This window comes from Wyeomyia smithii, chromosome 1 (assembly GCF_029784165.1).
Source record: "Wyeomyia smithii strain HCP4-BCI-WySm-NY-G18 chromosome 1, ASM2978416v1, whole genome shotgun sequence".
Lineage (NCBI taxonomy): Eukaryota > Metazoa > Arthropoda > Insecta > Diptera > Culicidae > Wyeomyia > Wyeomyia smithii.
Window position 1 is genome coordinate 41,013,117 of NC_073694.1, and position 18,913 is coordinate 41,032,029.

Below are 18,913 nucleotides of genomic sequence, written 5' to 3' on the forward strand. Positions count from 1 at the left end.
TCAAACACTACAGATTACAGAGGACGCGATGATTCTGTCTCATAGCTGAAGCAAGATTTTTTATGTTTTAACCGATTCTTGCCAAAAATAAGATCCCCGCGAAAGGGGGGAGGATCATGTGAATACAAAATGTTATTGCATATTTGAGTATCACTTCACACCCACACTCTTGATATTACATTAAACAGATTTTAAATAATTTAATTTAACGTCGAGATAAACCCAATTTAGTATTGTAGGGGAATTGGGGAAAAATCGACATGTTGCTGACATTTTACGTGGAACAGACACACACCAATCGATTTCTGAAACTTTTTTTCTCAATATAAGACATAATTTGACTACCACTTTTAGATATTAGCGCATTACCATTAATGCTCAGACATACTCGATATTATTTCGCTTTGTGAAATATACTGAAACCATGCCAAAACCCTTATCGTAGAATCACCGTTTTGAGCTCAGTTTTTGTCCGATTTAAGATCTGTTTTTTTTTCGATGAGCAAGAAAATGCTAGTATGTGGTCAAACTTTAAGAGTTTTGATATCTGGCTTTAAAACAAAATGTCGTCGAAAAAACATCGAAACATTTCCGATTTCTCAAAAATTCAAAATGGCGCTATTTTTGCCCCTTAACACGGGGAACCCTAGTCCAGAAGGTTGAAAAATAGTTAATTTTCGTAATTTTTTTATCGAACGTTTAAAGTGAAGTGATGTGTTCGGGTATTTTGGCTATTAATTAAGGTAAATTTGAAGATGTATTTTGCACGTCCAGGACAAACATATAAAGAATTTTACGCTGTTGGCAGCGTTTCTCTCGAAACCATGTTTTTCGACTGGTGGTACGTTTTTCTCAGCATCTACTGAACCGATTTGGCTGAATTTATTTTTTTTCAGCATGTAAAAATGGATTTGTCGTCCCGATGCTTACTCATTAACAGAAAATCAAAATATTTTTCGAAAAATCAAATTCGTTAATTTTAAAACAGATATTTTGACCAGCAATATGCAATATGTTGTTAAACAAGAAAGAAAACGCTTCCAGAGATTGAAAATAAAACTCTGAAAACGACTTGGAAGCATCTGGTCTTGCTTTGGTACACTCGAATTACGTAGTCCTTTTTTTTCTTGTAGGAGACTGGACCACTGGACTTATTGGTGTTGAAACATCATAGGCTGGCATATCTACGAAAAATGAGCTTTAATGGCGAAAGCAAACAAATCTTAACAGTTCGAATTACATATCTCTAATATGTTGATAAGTACAACTCTCTATTTTTTAACAAATTCGCCACCAATATAAACTGTTCGTTTTCGAATCCAATAGATGAAGTAGAAATTGTGAGCGTTTCGATGATTCCTAAATTATTTGGCAAATATTGTTCCTATGAATTCTAATATATCTAGATGTTTAGCAGTGGTTTAGGTAGCGCTTTGGCTTTGCTTGACTTGTAACTATAATTTAATTAACTTCTGTCTTGTTTTGTTTTCTGTCTTTCTCATCAAGAGTGTATTGAACCCCTGAAATCCTCCAATGCGTTAGTCTATGGACCAAATCAAAGCCCATCGGCAAACTACCAGCACACGCGAGCGTTAATATTTATTTGACATCAGCCGAAACTATCTTATCAGTCCACGATTTCAATACGGAAGGTAGATGAACTTGACCGCTAAAGATGCCTCTATTCGCCCAGCCTCAGTTCGATGGAACATCGTAGTACTCCACGGACGATGACTCCTTCGTCGGGTTGGGACAGTTTTTCTCGCAGTCGCCTCAGCTACCTCTATATAGTATGAGTCGATGTCGCAACAACACGCTCGCATATCGGCGAAGTTTCGTGCTAATATGTCTCTCTCTCCCGCGGTCACCGTCATATCGTCAGAGTTTGGAATTGATTGCGCTCTGGTGGATACGAGTACGAGTAGCTTAACTATCTGTTATTACTGTATACAAGCCAGTCGTGAACAAACATTACCACTTTACAGAGCGAACCGAATCGGTACAAGTGGCGAAAAAAATTCACCGCAAGTTTTCGCAGAATGTGTGCCGAGTTTCAGTGCTGCTTTTTAGTGTCATGTGCTTAAACGATGTGGTTTTATTTATCACTTATCGTTTTTGTTTAATGAATTGATTGATAAGATTAGATGTTGATCGAGGTGACGTGAGACAACGCGGTTGGTTTCGGGAAGATTGATCCGTTGGACGGATATATCCTGTGTTAGTTAGTAGGTCCGAAACGAACGCAATCATGGTTAAGGATCGCTTGCACGAGTTGAAAAGTGTAGGTATTCTAATCTAGCAAAAGCGTGAAAAAGTGTCACTCAGGGTCACTGAAACCTACCGGGGTTTTTATAGTGTATTTGTGCTAATTACAATCGAGAGCAGACTTACCTGTCTGCCTTACTGCGGTGTGAAATTCAAGTATATTACGATTACGAACTTACTATATACCACAACTGCTGATGCTGTCTCGAGGAGTTGAGCGCAGCGCGCACGGATTAGCCGTGGGACCAATTAGTGTCAATTACATTCAGTAGCGGAGTAGCGAAACTCCGTGCGTACCGTACAAGAAAACGCGAATTATTATGATTGAACAACATTGTCCGTGCACAAGTAGAAGACGAGTGCAGTATTTCTGAATCATGTTAAGATGCACATTGAAGCTGTAGCCGGTCGGGTTCGGTTATGACAATCGAAGACGATTCGCGATTATCATCTGAATCACTGTCTAGCAACAGACCGTTCAGTGCGCATACCGTCCGGATGCGATTTAACTCAGATTACGTTCTGATTAATCTTTTGTGATTTCTTTGTTCCCGTTTTCCCCGCAGAGGAGTAAATACAGTAGCGATGTCAGCCTGGAGCTGGTTCCGTCGAAGTCGCAGGAAGAAATTTTCTGCAATCTGGAAAAGGTAAGCTTCTTGTTTGAACGACTTAAACGAGGTCTACTTTAGGACTCTCATATAGTATAAATCTTGAAAAAGAATAGTTTCGATATAATATTCGGTCATTAACACTTGAAAATTGAATAATCTCAATCTCCTACCTCAGAAAAAATATTCGTTGCACTGATCCATTAGGCTAGTAGCATGATTCGTCCGAACAACTGATCAAAGTTGTTCATTCACTAGCGAATTACTACTCACGTTCAATTTTAATCATTCAACACTAATATTCGTTACACACCATACATTACTCTATTCTCAAATCTTAAATTCACACTTGCTGTAAAATTTGTGTTATAAAACGCTGCATTTAATTTCTTTGATTAGGTACAACTTCGGTAGCCTAGGTAACTTAACACGACGTTATGTGGCAACATTTTTTACAGTTTTTAAGTTTCTTTCTTAACAGTAGGATGAATGTTAAAGCAGTGATTTAAATGATGAGATGAATATGAGAGCGTTGTGAAAAATGATTTACTTTACTTACCATTACTATTCGATTCCATTCGAAACGGTAAGAGAATGTTTTTTTATCTTCAATGATTTCATGAAAATTCGGTGTTTAATCGGTACATTATTTGTAAACGTCAGCCTAATGATATGAATAATGGGACAAAAACCCTGCTAATTTTTCGCCCAAAATTCACTGTAGCCCAAATAAGCAGAGCTATTTTAAGATAATTTATTTCAGCGTTTCAAGTTCAATGAGTTATACGGAATAGTAACAAACTGGAACGTTTTTATTTTATCGTTTTGTCCATAAAAAAATAAAATATGAATGTATTGAGATGTTTGTCATGTGTTACTGTTTTTTTATTCCCGTAAAGATAATTTAAGTTCATACTAAAACTCTCAGACCATCACGAAAAACAGTATGTTTGATCAAAATTTGAGTAAGCTGAGGAATCTCATTGAGAACCAGCAGAAGCAGATTGAAACTTTTCAGTACGGTAACGTCAATTTAGTTGGAAGCGAGCAGATCATGGAGTCACTCTTCTCTGGATTGATGAATTTCTGGTTCTGTGGGCTGTGAGCTATAAGCATACCTGCACGAAATGCAAGCGGGGAGGCTGCAAGGAAGGATACTACACTTCATCCAAAGGTTGATTTTGCTTCTATCATCACCATCATCGCACTTGAAGATCGATAGTTGATCCTGTCGTCGAATCAACGAAAATTGCAGCCCTAAGGCGGCATCCATAAATTACGTAACGCTCATAGGGGGGAGGGGGGTATCCTTCAGCGTTACGATTTGTTACACGGGGGAGGGGGGAAGTGAGTTCAGCGTTACGTAACGAAAAATCTCTGGAGAGACTCTCCAAAACCGACCATTTTTATCAAGGAAATCCTTCTGTAGCGTTACGTAATTTTTATGGGGGGATAGGTATTGGCGTTACGTTTCGTTACATATGGGGGGGGGGGCGGTGTTGTGGTCCAAAAATTGAGTTTTTTGCGTTACGTAATTTATGGATGTCGCCTAAGCGCATCAACATCATGGGTGAGTTAAAAACTGAAATCATCATCCAAGGCGTGATGAAAGAAGGACGTGTTTTCATTGCAAACAATCCGGACCTTAACGTTCTCGGAATCGAAACAATTGACTTGTTCGATCTCTGGTCGGTTTCCTTTAGTTCCAATGTTCCAGTCGATTGAAAAGTTACCTGCTACGTGTTATAGTTCTTTTATTTCCCCAGACCTCCTATTTTCTTATTTTTTCTTTCGAGCTTATCATCGCTGAAGCAAAATTTTGGAAGATATGATCGCATTGGTGTTTGCCTTTTTTCACAAATGGATCATCAGACGCAAATTCGTGCTGCAGACTAATCACGAGCCACTCCTTGAGATATTCGGTAGTAAGAAAATTCCCATATAACTATATAGCCAATCTCCTAGTAAACGGCTGGATAATGCGTACCTGAGAATGCGTACCATCGATGCCAAGTGCACCTACAAAAATAAATTAGACCCCACACGTGGTCCATAGCCTCTTATCCAGCCACTGCTATCGCGACCTCCACGCGGTACCAGCTGGAATACGAACAACCACGGAAAGATCGGGTTACCAACCCTGGTGGGAACTTGGTCGTATGTTGACAGGGAAATAGCTCTCTTTTGAGTTTCCGCGCGTCTGTCTTCCATTTTAAGATCGGCTCAAAACGGCGAAGGTACTCAAGATTAGGGGCGGCCGATTACCGTCCTCGTGCCAGCGTGTGACTCTGAACTGTTTTGTGCACGAACCGACCGACATCGCTAAGCACAGAACCACGGGGACCACAAAATGGCCCTAAGACTTATTAATTTAGCCGCATCCAAGAACATGGCCGTGCGTAGCTTCTGGAGGTCATCAAATAAGACAGAAACACAGATCGACCACGTTCTGAATGATTGTTGGCACTTCTCAGACATCATCGACGTCGGTCCTACAGGAGCGCTAACGTCGACTCGGGCGGCGTCTGATAATTAGGAAGCGCCCAGAACTCTGTTGTTAACAGTATTCGGTACTGACGTCCGCCCCGATTAGATCTGAAGCAGCCTAACGACGCATTCGCTCGAAGCTGCGCTGCCGGATGAGGACCAGCTGAAGAAAGCTTCCCTCGAGAACTGTTGGAACACAAATAGCCATCAGCAGCGTAGCTAACCCAAATCTTTCGGGAGAAAAAAGGTCGTCTGGAGGAGGATGAGTATGCAGAGCTGGAACAGCTGCATCACTCGCAGAAAACGCGAAAGTTCTACCAGAAACTCAACGCATCCCGCAGAGGCTTTGTGCCGCGAGCCGAAATGTGCCGGGATAATTACTTTACTTACTTACTTACTTTTAAGGCGACAGACCGATTATCGATCCAGTGCCGAATCCAGAATACGTCGCCATGTCCCACGGTCTTGGGCTGCTATCCTCCAATCGCCCCTAACACCTATATCGCGTGCATCCTAGTCGACAGCACACATCCAACGAGTGCGGGGTCTACCCCAAAGTCGACGACCCCTATCGGGATTCCTGCTAAATATAGCCTTCGCTTGACGCTCATCTGGCATTCTCGCTACACACCCACTGAAGCCTGCCGTGTTTTATCCGCTTGACTATATCCGCCGATTTGTATGCAAGTTACACTTCATGGTTCATGCGTCTGCGCCAAACACCATTTTTTAGTTTGCCGCCAAGGATTGAACGCAAAATCCTACGCTCAAAAACACCAAGAGCTCGTCGATCAGCCTTTTTCAGCGCCCATGATTAATGGCCGTAGAGAGCCACCGGAAGAATCAGTGTTTTATAGAGTGCAAGTTTAGTGCGGATTTGCAGACTGCTGGACCTTAGCTGGTTACGTAAACCGTAAAAGGCCCTGTTTGCGGCTGCTATCCGCCTCTTTATCTCACGGCTAACCTCGTTGTCACATGTCACTAATGTTCCCAGGTAAATAAATTCGTCGACTACTTTAAATGTTTTCTCATCTAGCACCACCGCAGCACCAACCTTTGAAGGACTACCACGCACTCTGCCAGCCACCATGTATTTCGTTTTGGCAGAGTTTATGACAAACCCTAATTTCGCAGCTTCCCTCCTGAGAGGTCAGAAAGCCTCTTCCACAACTCTACGGTTGATACCAATGATGTCGATAATGTCCGCAAAACCGAAAAGCATGTGCGATTTCGTAATGATGGTGCCGCTTCTCTGCACACCAGCCCTCCGTATAGCACCTTCCAATGCGATGTTGAACAATAAGTTCGACAGCCCGTCACCCTGCTTCAAACCATCTAACGTCACGAACGAGTCCGATATCTCACCGGCTATCCCGACGCTTGATGTAGAACCTTCAAGGGTGGCACGTATCAGCCTAATCAGCTTTGTTGGGAAGCCATGTTCGATCATAATCTGCCATAACTCATTTCTCTTAACTGAATCGTACGCTGCCCTGAAGTCTATGAACAGATGGTGCGTCTGTAAGTTGAATTCTCGAAGGATTTGTCGCAAGGTAAACATTTGGTCCGTCGTAGAGCGTCCCCCTCGAAAACAGCATTGGTACTGCCGGGATAAAGATGATAGTATTTTGACGGACGATCGTCAGGTGGAAGCAGCACTTCAACGAACACCTGAATGGAGCCTAGTCTGAGAACAGTGGTGGCGGAGAAAGCGATTCCGTCGGTGCGACAAACGTAGAAGACGCTCGAGCAGCTGAAAAACAATGAATCAGCTCCGTAAAAGCTGGCCACCTGTTTGCACCGGCTGATTTCAAGAATTTGGGTATAGAACATCTACCGGAGGAGTGGAAGGATGGGGTTATCTGCCCTATCTATAAGAAAGGTGGCAAATCGGACTGTCAGATTTATCGTGTGATCACCGTTCTGAATGCCGCCTGCAAAGTGCTTTCCCAAATCATCGTCGACTCTCACCGCTAGCCAACAGATTTGTGGCAAGTGATCGTGCCGGATTCGTGGAAGGACGGTCTACGACGGACCATATTTTTTTTCATTCTCCAGAAATGCCGTGAATACAGAGCACCAACACACCACCTATTCATCGACTTCGAAGCCGCGTTTGACACTATCGATCGTAAAGAGCTATGGAAGGTCATGGAAGAAACGGCTTTCCGGAGAAGCTAATAAGACTGATAAAGGCTACGGTGGATGGGACGCAGTGCTGTGTGCGGATTTCGGGTGGATTGTCGGGTCCATTTGAATCCCGCTAGGGGCTTTGACAGGGTGATGGTATCTGCTGCCTGGTATTCAACATTGCGCTACAGAGTGTAATGAATCGAGCGGACATCAACACTCGAGGTATATTCAACAAATCCAGTCAATTCGTTAGCTTTGCTGATGACATAAAGAACGTCGACAGAACAATTGCGGCGGTGGCACAACAGTACACCAGACTAAAACGGAAAGCAGCGATGATTGGGTTGCAGGTTAATACGTCGAAAACCATAAAATATGCTAGCCGGGGCAACCGAAGCCGGCAGACAACGCCCAGGCAGTGGCATTACGATTGGCGGAGATGAGTTCGAGGTAATCGACGAGTTTGTCTATCTTGGCTCACTGGTAACTGAGGACAATGATACCAGCCGTGAGATCCAAAGGCGTATTATCAGCGGAAGTCGGGCCATGGGCTCCACAAGCAATTGGGGTCGAGCAGACTAAGTCCCCGTACAAAGTGTAACCTGTACAAAACGCTCATAAGACCGGTTGTTCTCTACGGGCATGAAACGTGGACAATGCTCGAGGACGACCTGCGAGTGCTCGGAGTTATTGAACAACGGTTACTAAAGACGATCTCTGGCGGCGGGCAGGAGAACGGAATATGGAGGCGGAGGATGATGGACAACTATCCTGCGAAGATGGTGTTTGCCACAAAGCCGGTAGAAAGAAGACGACCAGGGGCGCAGAGGGCAGGATGGGTCGATAAGGTGGTGCGAGATCTGACGAGGAGTACACAGTGTCCCAGTGATTGGAGAGCAGCAGTCCATAACCGAGTGAATTTAAGAAACTTTGGTAATCAGGCCATTGTCATACAAACCTTCCAGAAAGCAAAACTCCTGCGCATCTATTCCAGGGCGACCTTTACGAATATTTTTGGGCATGTTGAAGTCGTGTTGTCCGAGTCCAGCCTTGGTCAACAAGAAACAGGTGCAAGGAAAGGAGCTTATGATTCCGGAGCATTGGTTTTCTTCAGGATCAATGAAACAATTCTATTGAATGGGTTCCTGGACAGATAACACTGGTAAACTCAGGTTCTGCCCTAGAGCTCAAAGTAAATTAATGGAAGATTATTGCTTTCCATTCGTGAGAATTTTGGTGTCCCTAGTGAAGATAACTTTTAAGGAGACTTAAATGAGTTTTCCCAAAAGTCAACGTAGAAGCGATGAACTCAGTGAGCAATTACTATGCCGCACTTTGACGCACTTATGCTCACAGGAATGGTTGAAATGCTATAATCTTTTTAGGGCAACGATTTTTTTGTCGACCAGTGTAATCAAGTTTCTGTGTGCTGCCTGAGAAAGGACACCGAATTTGAACGGACATAAACCGATTACGACAACGCTTATGTAAAAGTAATGCCTACTTAAGACTTTTTTTCAGAGCGGGATTTGTTTGCAGCATAACTGTTAATAATTATTATTGTAATAAACTATTGGTGAATTATTATGTTTGGCCAGTCACAAATGGTTAACACTGTTAGAAATGTGACTGTATTTTGCATATTCACGTTCCTATCAATACTTCAAACCTTATTTAGCTAGCATAATTGAATGTACATCATGGTGTTAGAAGGTCAGAAAAAAAATCAGAACCCATAAAATATATATAAGCTGCTTAAACTGAGAGTAAAAATTGTTTATTAAAATATTTAAAAATGATGGCAAGTAGAAGGTGGGTTGGCTTTCTCCACCACTGTACCAATCGTTCCGGTCGACCTCCGCTACAATTCGCTACAAGTTGAATTGTTTGCTAATAGGGGAAATCGTACACTTTGAGTAGCTGCGAATTTAAACAAAACTTTTACTTTTTCATTTGTTCAAGCGTTATGTTCCGAAAATCAGGAGATGTTGCAGGAATGAGTTCACGAGATATTAACAGCAAATCTATGAATTCAACTGTTCTGTAATTTCTGACAGTTATATGAATTGCTGTGCGTTTTATTCGAACAGATGGGTGGTCTCAATTGGCTTCAACTAAGATTGCAAGTACTATTTCCAGCAGTCTAAAATATAATTTGATTGATTAATAATCACTTGGATCCAATACCTTACATCCGACATGGAATAACGATCGAAACAAGGGATTGAACGAGGACAACTGCCAAAAAAGAAAGTGAGAACAGTTCCATTCGCTAAAAAGGTCATGGTATCCGTGTTCTGGGATGCGCATGGGATAATTTTCGTTGTTCATCTTTAGAAAGGAAAAACATTCAACGACAAGTTTTATACGAACGTTTGAAAAAAACTAAATTTGAACTGCTTTCACCAAATGAAACCTGTTTTTGGGTTCAAAGTTGAGGAAAAATGGCGAATGAATTGCCGACATTGAAGAGGTAAAGGCTGAATTTAAATACTATTTTGAGGATCCTTTAATTTTATAAGATTTTAAGCTCTAGCTTACCTTAATTATCACATAACTTTTTTTTGAGATTGAACGTTTACTTTTCCCAGTTTTCAGAAATCATCGGATGGATTCGATTGATTCGGAGCAACACGGATGAGATGCGCCGCGACGTTTCAGTGGCGTCGTTCCACTATAATGATAAGGGTAATGTAAGTATCCGCTGGATGACTTGTGCACTAACATTTCTCCCCTTTGTATTGTAGAGATTCGCACTAGGGTAGAGAAAAAGATGGATCATAGTATCGAGTTATGCAAAAACATCCATGCTGCCATTAAAAAATTGCACTCCGAGCTCGAGGAGGATGATCGACGGGGGAGCGTCCTGTTTCGGATAAAGCATACGCAGTTCCTAGTGATAAAAGACGACTACCTGAACGCTTACCGGGAGCATGAGGAGTTTGTTACGTATTATGAGGATAAAATAAAAAACCTTATGAAAATGGAAGCCAAAGCTAGTAGGAGCATCTTATTTTGTTTTGAATCTAATACAACAAACCTAATTTTAACCATTCTAGTGAGCTATAACATCACAGATGACGAGGCGTTGGAGATGCTTGCCAACAATCACACGTCTCCGTTTGTGGGGAACGTAAGTCGCTCGAAATTATGTCATCAACAATCAGTAGGATCAGTGATTATTTTTTCGCAGATTCTCGAAGAAACGGAAAGAGAGCGACAGATACTACGGGACATCATGTCTCGGCATTCGCAGTTGGCTCAGCTGGAAAAATCACTGGTGGAGATCCGGGACATGTTCGTGCGGATATCGACACTGGTAATGGAGCAGGGAAGTTTGGTTCAGGTCATTGAATACCACGCCCAACAAGCTCTGATGAACACGGATCATGGCGCGCATCAGCTAGAGAAAGCTCGCGAATACAAACTGAAAGCAATGAAAAAGAAGACTTGTATACTAATATGGGTTATTGTGATCCTCGCGGTTCTGGTACTGCTAATGATAATATTCTAGACTAATACAGACATAAGGGTTCATTGAAAACGCCTCTAAGTAGTCACCCCGTGTAGAGAAACTGGCCGACTGTAAGAATTACAGAGCGTAGAAAGAATCGTGCTACAGGGTTCATAACTGCGGACTGCGATATTATCGAAATCTATTATCATCAATTAGTGGAGCAGATAGTCTCCGTTTTGCTTGGCGAACTTTACACAGTGGACAGTGGATGCTGTAATGATCGTTTTGCGAGTTCACTCATGTGTTATTTAGTTTTTCGGTTCTGATAAAATGACTAGAGATCGGCTCGGTGAACTGTTGGAGGTTCGTGGAATAGTAAAATCAATAGTGAAATCAAGGCAATATTCAAATCTAAACTTTCAGAAAAGTACCTACAAGGATTTCGAGTATGAATTTGTGCAGGAACATGAGTTTTGGACACTTTATAATCAGGAGCGAATTCTAGAGGATTTAGACCGGGTAAATTGTGACGTTTTGTTGTAGGATCTATTTTATGTCAAACAGGCGATAGTTTTCAGATATTGCAGGATGGATTCGGAACTTAAAGCAGAATATTTTAAAAATAGAGGTGAATATTTTTTCCGAGGGCTTCACGAAAGTAGGATGTGAGTTGAAGAAAAATGCTGATCTCTGCTATCGGATCTACACAGCTGTAATACAAATGCAGGTGGAGCTGCAGAATCAACAGTGGCGTAAAGAGGAAGAAATTGTCAGTCGCGTCCGATCGGTGCAGTTTCAGCGGATAAAGGAAGCCTACCTGCAGACGTACTGGAAGTATCAGTCAGTTGTACAACGATTCGAGGATTCCATCACTAAGAATTGTATTCGTAGGTGAACAATATTTTGAAATGATCAATCAAATGTTAAATTTGGTGATTTGATAATAGTGTATTTCAACGAAAGCTGCGAAGAGTGTGCTCCTAGTGAAAGTCTCCTGCAACCGGAGTCCGCAGTTTCACGTGAGACTCTAGAAGAAGCTCAGAACACTCTAAATGCCATAGAGGATCGTCATCGAGATCTTTTGATGTTGGAACGATCACTGGAACAAATGCGGGATCTGTTTGTTCTGTTTTCTACACTGTTGATGGAGCATGGCAGTCTTCTAGCTGGAATCGAAAGCAATGTTCAGAATGCCTCGAACCAAGTGGCAACTGCTGTGCAGCAATTGGGAGCCGCACGACGGTACCAGTGGAAAGCTGCGGATCGAAGTTGTTTCTGCTTCAATCGAATGGGCTTGATGCTTATAGTGTTGGCAATGCTGACAGTGATCGCAGTCATATTGATTGTTAAAAAAATTGTATTATAACTAGGCTGTCAAAAGTTTACAAGAATAAATTCCAACGGACGTAATTAGGTAACATAAGGTATGCAACAAGAAAAAAGGATTATATGTTTCCGTTAAACTCTACTAAATTGATTTTTACATGCTAAAACCAAATTTCAGCCAAATCGGTTCAGCAGATGCTGAGAAAAACTTATCATCAGTTGAGAAAACATGGTTTCGAGAAAAACGCTGTCAACAGCGTAAACCACACTCTATTTGCATCCACGATATGCAAAATACATCTTCAAATATACCTTATTTGATAGCCAAAATACCCGAAAACTTATCTTTACTCTAAACATTCGCAAAATAAATCACGAAAATTCATTATTTTACGACCTTCCAGAGTAGGGTCCCCCCTTAAAGGTAATAAACAGACATAATGTGGACCATGGAATAGGTTAAAATAATTATCAAAAAATTACTCTTCCCAATCCACTTTAACTGAACGAAGCTGTCACTTTTGCCTGCTCATCAGATGACTAATACAGACCTATGCACTATTCAACGGAAATGATTAGTTTTGGATGTTCTAAAAAAGTAAAATGATCGTTTTTGCCTTTCTCCTAGAAAGGTATAGCAATCACTTGCAAAACCGAAAGTATAAAAGTGCTCCAAAGGGCTGAATGGCATATATCACTCGACTCAGCTCGACGAGCTGAGCATTTTCTGTATGTGTGTGTGTGTGTGTGTATGTGCAGATTTTTATTCTCACTCACTTTTCTCAGAGATGGCTGGACCGATTTTCATGAAATTAATTGCAAATGAACGGTCTCTTTGTCCCATAAGACCCTATTAAATTTCATTGTAATCGGATTTTTAGTTTAGAGGTTATGTTTCAAAATGTAAAAATCATGAAACATCATTATCTCAAAAACTACAAAAACTTGAACAAAATTGATTTCAAATGAACGGGCTACCTGAAAATCCCTCAACTTTTGAATTTCATAAAGATTGAACTTGTGGTTCAAAAGTTATGACAAGAAACGTGTTTTGAAGACTACTTAATCTCACTCATGTTTCTCACACATGGCTGAACCGATTTTCATAAAATCAGTGTCAAATGGAAGGTCTAGTTGCCCCAGAAGACCCAATTGATTTGTTTTGCAATCGGACTATTACTTTGCCTGTTATGTTTAAAAATGTGAAATCCAGCTATGAAAAGGAACGTATTCCAAAGACTACTTGAACTCACTCACTTTTCTCAGAGATGGCTGACTCGATTTCCACAAAATTAGTGTCAACTGATAAGTCTAGCTGCCTCGTAACACCCTATTGGATTTCACTGTAATCGGACTGTAACTTCGTCTGTAAAGTATTAAAATGTGAAAATCACGAAACTTCATTATCTCATTAACTGCACAACCGATTTCAATCGGTTCATAATATCAGATGAGCGGGCTAGTTAAGGGTCAACTGATGAATTATGATTGAACACGTGGTTTCAAAGTTTGGCTGCCCTATACGTTCCCATTTCATTTGATTATCATTGAACTTAAGCCACCATTATGTATTAAATTGTTAATAAAACAATGAAAGTCTATTATTTCACATGACTTATTTGAACATAACTAGTGTCATACGAACGAGTCATCTCTCAAACTTACAAATAACAAACTTCATAACAATTTGATATGTGGCTCAAAAGCTATGGAAAGAAGAGAAATTCAAAGACTATTGAAAACTATACCTGCCTTGATTGATATATTTATGTGGCCTCAACTTGCGATGTGTTTAAAGTCTGCAAATGCACGACGAATCGGCCATAGGATATGATCAAAGTCAAAAGACAAATCATTTGGTTTATCGGTTTTATTGGTTTTATCGAAATGACAACATCCTAGACTTTTGGCTTCTGTACATCGCCCTAATTCTGAATATATTCATATTGGGTGGTATTCGGTCATTTTCAGCAAATTTTCTGGCATCAATCTAACACCGGAAATACCCATATTGGTAGGTATTTAGTTATTTTGGTTGTTTTCCATAAACTAACAGTGGTCGTCTTTAAATTCAAAATGGTGTCAAGGGTTAATGTTTGGTTCCTATGCATCATCTCGATTACGGAAATATCCATGTTGAGTATTATTTGGTCATTTTCGACTGTTTCCCTGAAACATTTCTCTTCGTTTCTCACAAAAATAATCACTGATACGGCTAGCTACTCTCAGGGCAACAAGGCAGACAGATCGACGAATTGGCTCTTACCCGCTTCTCAAAGTCTCACAATATGGTATTTCTCGTTATGGATTTGATAGCAAGTTAATTAAAGAAAATAAGAGTTTCTATTGAAAGAAGAAGTATACTCAAACTTTGATTTTTGGTTTAATTTTCTTATTTACTAGTGGTAATGGTTACATACTGTTCTCGTTGGCATGCTTCCACGTTGCGGCCGTCGGATGGGTGGGCGCCTTACGGTGATGATCGGGCGGCGGCTGTCGTACAAATTGTGTGGCTGAACCAAACGCCACTCGAGGAAGAGAGTCGAAGCTGGAACGCACCTTTGCTGAGAGATGGGTGCCTGCGATCGGGGAAGCACGTTGTATCCCGTGATGTTGGTAGAAATAAACTCCGCACTACAGGGAGATCCAAAATGTTCACCTGAACGTGGTGATTGGCTGCTGTCGGAACACGGACCGTATGTTGATGGACGGTCTTTCGCGACACGTGACACTAGGTTCTTTTTTTTGAAGTAGAATACTTCTCTCAGGAAGTTCGGCTACATAGGGATGTGAAATGAAAATCTAAAACCGAAAAAAGTGAAAAATATGTCCAATTTCAAATGCTAATAAATCGGTTAGTATTCGATGGATTTCCTTCGTTCTTGCAGCAATAGATTGGAAAATCTTCTAAGATTCTTCCCAAAATAAGATAATTGTAATTTTATCATTCACACTATTGTACTATTGAAAAAAGTTAAGCCTTGTCAAAACGAAAAATTCGACCTCTGATTGGTCGTTATATGCTTGCTTCCCAAGCACGGTCGACAGGATCATATACCTTGCAATTGAAAACATGCTATTTGGCCTATATAAGAGCCTGTTTCAGCCGGAGCCGCTCATAATAGTTCTAGACAGCGACAACAGCAGTCGTCCTTCCTTAGCAGCAGCACTAGCTCTGTGGTTGGTCACCACGTCTCAGGAGCAGCGCGGTTTTTCTCAGCGTGTGTCGCCAGACAGCCATTATTCTCCCCGTGTTGGGGCAGCATGAAAATTGCCATCAGGATCTCACCATCGATAGCAGCAGGGCCAGCAGATGCAGGTACAGCGGATACCAATGGCGGCCACAACTGTGGAATGGCTACGGATAGCGTTGCAGATGCTCAGCAGTTGGGCCAGCGTATAGCGGCCACAACTGTGGCATGGCTATGCATAGCGTAGCTGTTGCAGCGGGTATATCAGCATCGGTAGTAGCAGAGTCAGCTGATGCAACGACACTCCCTTCACTAAAATGCTGTTTCAGTGTGGTAGCGGGAAGCATCAGCAGCAGGCTTGCATGAAGTGAATACATCAGCCAGCAACTTTCTCTAAGGCCTCTGCCATAGTAGACGCGAAAAGCGGCGCGAACCGATTCGCTCGGCCGTAGGTTGATGTACAGCTCTACTGATGGCTGTACATTAACCTACAGCTGAGCGAATCGGTTCGCGTCACCTTTCGCATCTATTATGGCAGAGGCCTGATGGGAAAGTTGTATCAGTTTGTTCAGAAGAATATTATTGTCGGTAATATTACAGAGATGCGATTGCGTAAATCCGATTTTGAATTGAACAATTGTTCTTTTGAGAACAAATAAAACACTTATTTGAAGAGTTAATAGCTTTTGGTACCAATAGCAGTATAGTGACAGCCTCAGCGGTAGATGCAGATGCAGCCGGTACTTCCCTGAGGCCGATGTAAAGGTAAATGGGAGCAGCACGGCGAAACAGTTCGGGTTATGCTTAGACGCGCGTCATTTTTCGTTGTTGATATTCCCCACATGAAACGACGCGCTTTCGTATGATAGCGGTGGTATTAGCGGTAGATGCATTTGCCAACACTCCCTCCAGTAAAGCCGTGTCTAGTTTTCAATGTGAAAACACCTTTCTCATTGTGTTGACCGTGCGCCTTAGTCCTCACTATCAATGATAAATTGAACAATTGTCCTTATAAGGACACCAAATGAATAAATGAAGATTTAATTTTGAATTAGAATACTTCTCTCAGGAAGTTCGGCTACATAGGGATGTAAAATGAAAATCTAAAACTGAAAAAAGTGAGAAACATTTCAAATGCTAATAAATCGGTTAGTTTTCGATGGATTTCCTTCGTTTTTGCAGCAATCGATTAGAAAATCTTCTAAGATTCCTACCAAATGCATGAAATTGCAATTTAATCATTCGAACTATTGTACTATTGAAAACTCTTAAGCCTTGTCAAAACATAAAATTCGACCTCTGATTGGTCGTTATACCGCGCTTTCCCAAGCACGGTCGGCAGAGTTATGGACCTAGTAAATTGGGAATGCATCATTTGGCCTATATAAGAGCTTCATTAGATAATAAACAAACATTTCATCGGATATTAAATTGAACAACTGAAATTTGAAGAACACAAATGATTATTTGAAGAGTTAATATTTTCTCGTTTTGCGCTATAATCCAAAGGTAATTATCTTCATCTACATGCATACTCTGACTATTATTACGTGTTTGCGTCGCTTAGTGTTTGGCTACGGTCATGCAGAACACAAATAACGGCGCGATGCGATTCGGCAAGACGAAATCTGTTGAAATGTATAGCTCTACTTCGCCTTAAAAAGAGCTGTACATTTCACCACGGTAAGGCGAATCGCATCGCGCCGGCATTCGCGTTCTGCATAACCGTAGCCTTTGTTCCGTTCCCGTTTAATGATGTCGTATTAAATGTGCATATTAAAATTCGGCAGCACTTCAACTTCTCATTTGCAAAAAATTTAAAAATATCCAATGAACTTCATTAAAAATATCAGACAAAAAGAAATTACAATACTGCCAATGAACGGTCAACGTTTATTTACTAGAAAAAATGACTGACACGCAAGCAGCCAGGTTATCTTTCTTGTAAAAGTATTCTACTTCAACCTTGCGGTCGTGGCTTTGCATACAACCTTCTTGTGATTTTTTTTTTTTAAACCGCGCACAATTCTGGAGTGGGTTTTTTTACGAGCGAAGTGAGCTCCGCCTTTAACAATTATCGGGCGATGGCCTGGTCAGTCGACTCTAGCGTTTTGATGATCCGATCTTCTGCCGGCACTTTTCCGGGACCTAAGTCCACCACTCCGCGATGCTGCACTTCTTCACTATACTTCACTTTAGCCCGATTGTAACTTTTTGTCGATACTCTGATCGACCGCGTCGCGTTCTAACGTTCCGATTCTGCCTAGTGTCTTCGATATAAGAGAGCGCCCATATGGCTCTAATTCCCTTTTATAGCTTCGCTCTCAACTCTCAAGACTTCCCCGGATGCATCCTACCGCAGTTTGCGGTACTCTGGCCGCTATTGTTTCTACGATGCGTTTCGGCGTAAGCGACCCTTCTGGCTCATTTCGGGACCACAGTTGACGTGCTTCAAATCGACCGTTAGTTATCCTAACTCTAATGGGGTTTATATTTATCTTTGGGAGTGATTTTGTGCGTCTTAATTGGGTAAACGTTCAACTTATGTTTAAATTATATAAATCAGAAGGTTTTTATCTCGTTGCCCTGAGCAAATTATATTTGCTAAACTGGTTCTTTTAATTTATTTAGAATCACTCCCACTACTATGTTTGCTGACCCAACTTCCCCCGCCATCCAGGCCTGTTCATTTATTCCCCCCCCCTCCTAAAACTCTTCGGATTTGGAAATGAGCCTGGGTAACGAGCGGCGACATCTCACGCTGTGAGTTGGATCAACAAACATAGGGTACGTTCAAAAAAGCATCGAATTTCGTCATACATTTGGCTTGTACATTTTTTTTTTTGATTTTGAGAAGATGGATGAAACCGTTGGTTACATCCCATAAGTTGCCATTTAGCGATTCAAAATGGTGCCTGAGGTCAATTGTTAGCTCATTGCATCATTCTGGTTCCAGGTATACTCATATTGGATGGTATTTGGTTATGTTAGGCTGTTTTTCACAAACCGGAAGTCGCCATCTTGGATTTCAAATGGTATTTAAAATAATTTCTGGCCTCTGAGCGTCATTCTGGTTGAAAAAACACCCATATTGGGTGCAATTTGATCATTTTCGATTTCAGCTGCTGTGTATCATTCTAGATCCGGAGATACTCATGTTAGACGGAAATCGGCCATTTTTGGCTGTTTTCCAGAAACCACAAGTTGCCATCCTACAATTCATAATGGTGTCTGAAGTCGATTTGTGGCTCCAGTGCATCATTACGATTCCGAAAATACCCATATTGGGTGGTATTTGGTCGTTTGCCGCTGGTTTTCCGTAGCCGGAAGTCGCCATATTAGAATTCAAAATGGTATCTGTGGTCGAATTAAGCTCCTGTGTATTTTTCTTGTGGTCCCCGTGGCTCTGTGGTTAGCGATGTCGAGGATGTTTTTGAACTGGAAAT

General features: G+C 41.4%; 1 protein-coding gene and 1 long non-coding RNA gene across 8 annotated transcripts; one reads left to right on the plus strand and one right to left on the minus strand.

The window, feature by feature from the left end:
* Positions 1–1,181: 1,181 nt before the first annotated feature.
* Positions 1,182–2,890, minus strand: LOC129718312 (uncharacterized). The gene is made up of 2 exons (XR_008726859.1): positions 2,392–2,890; positions 1,182–2,337 (listed from the first exon to the last, which is right to left on the minus strand). It is a non-coding gene; the product is annotated as an uncharacterized LOC129718312 (long non-coding RNA).
* On the plus strand, positions 1,759–12,608 carry LOC129718310 (syntaxin-4). Of its 7 annotated transcripts, XR_008726856.1 has the most exons (9): positions 1,759–2,281; positions 2,832–2,912; positions 10,085–10,181; positions 10,241–10,492; positions 10,553–10,626; positions 10,687–11,313; positions 11,374–11,469; positions 11,522–11,841; positions 11,898–12,387. XR_008726856.1 is itself a non-coding variant. In XM_055668953.1 (6 exons), exons 1-6 carry the CDS (start codon positions 2,249–2,251, stop codon positions 11,005–11,007), a joined length of 858 nt encoding a protein of 285 aa, XP_055524928.1. In that variant the 5' UTR covers positions 1,759–2,248; the 3' UTR covers positions 11,008–12,387. The 7 variants fall into 7 exon arrangements, 2 of the variants coding, with proteins under 2 accessions (XP_055524928.1, XP_055524927.1); XR_008726855.1 differs by having other exon boundaries at positions 11,522–12,387; XR_008726857.1 differs by having other exon boundaries at positions 11,529–12,387.
* The last annotated feature ends 6,305 nt before the right edge of the window (positions 12,609–18,913 follow it).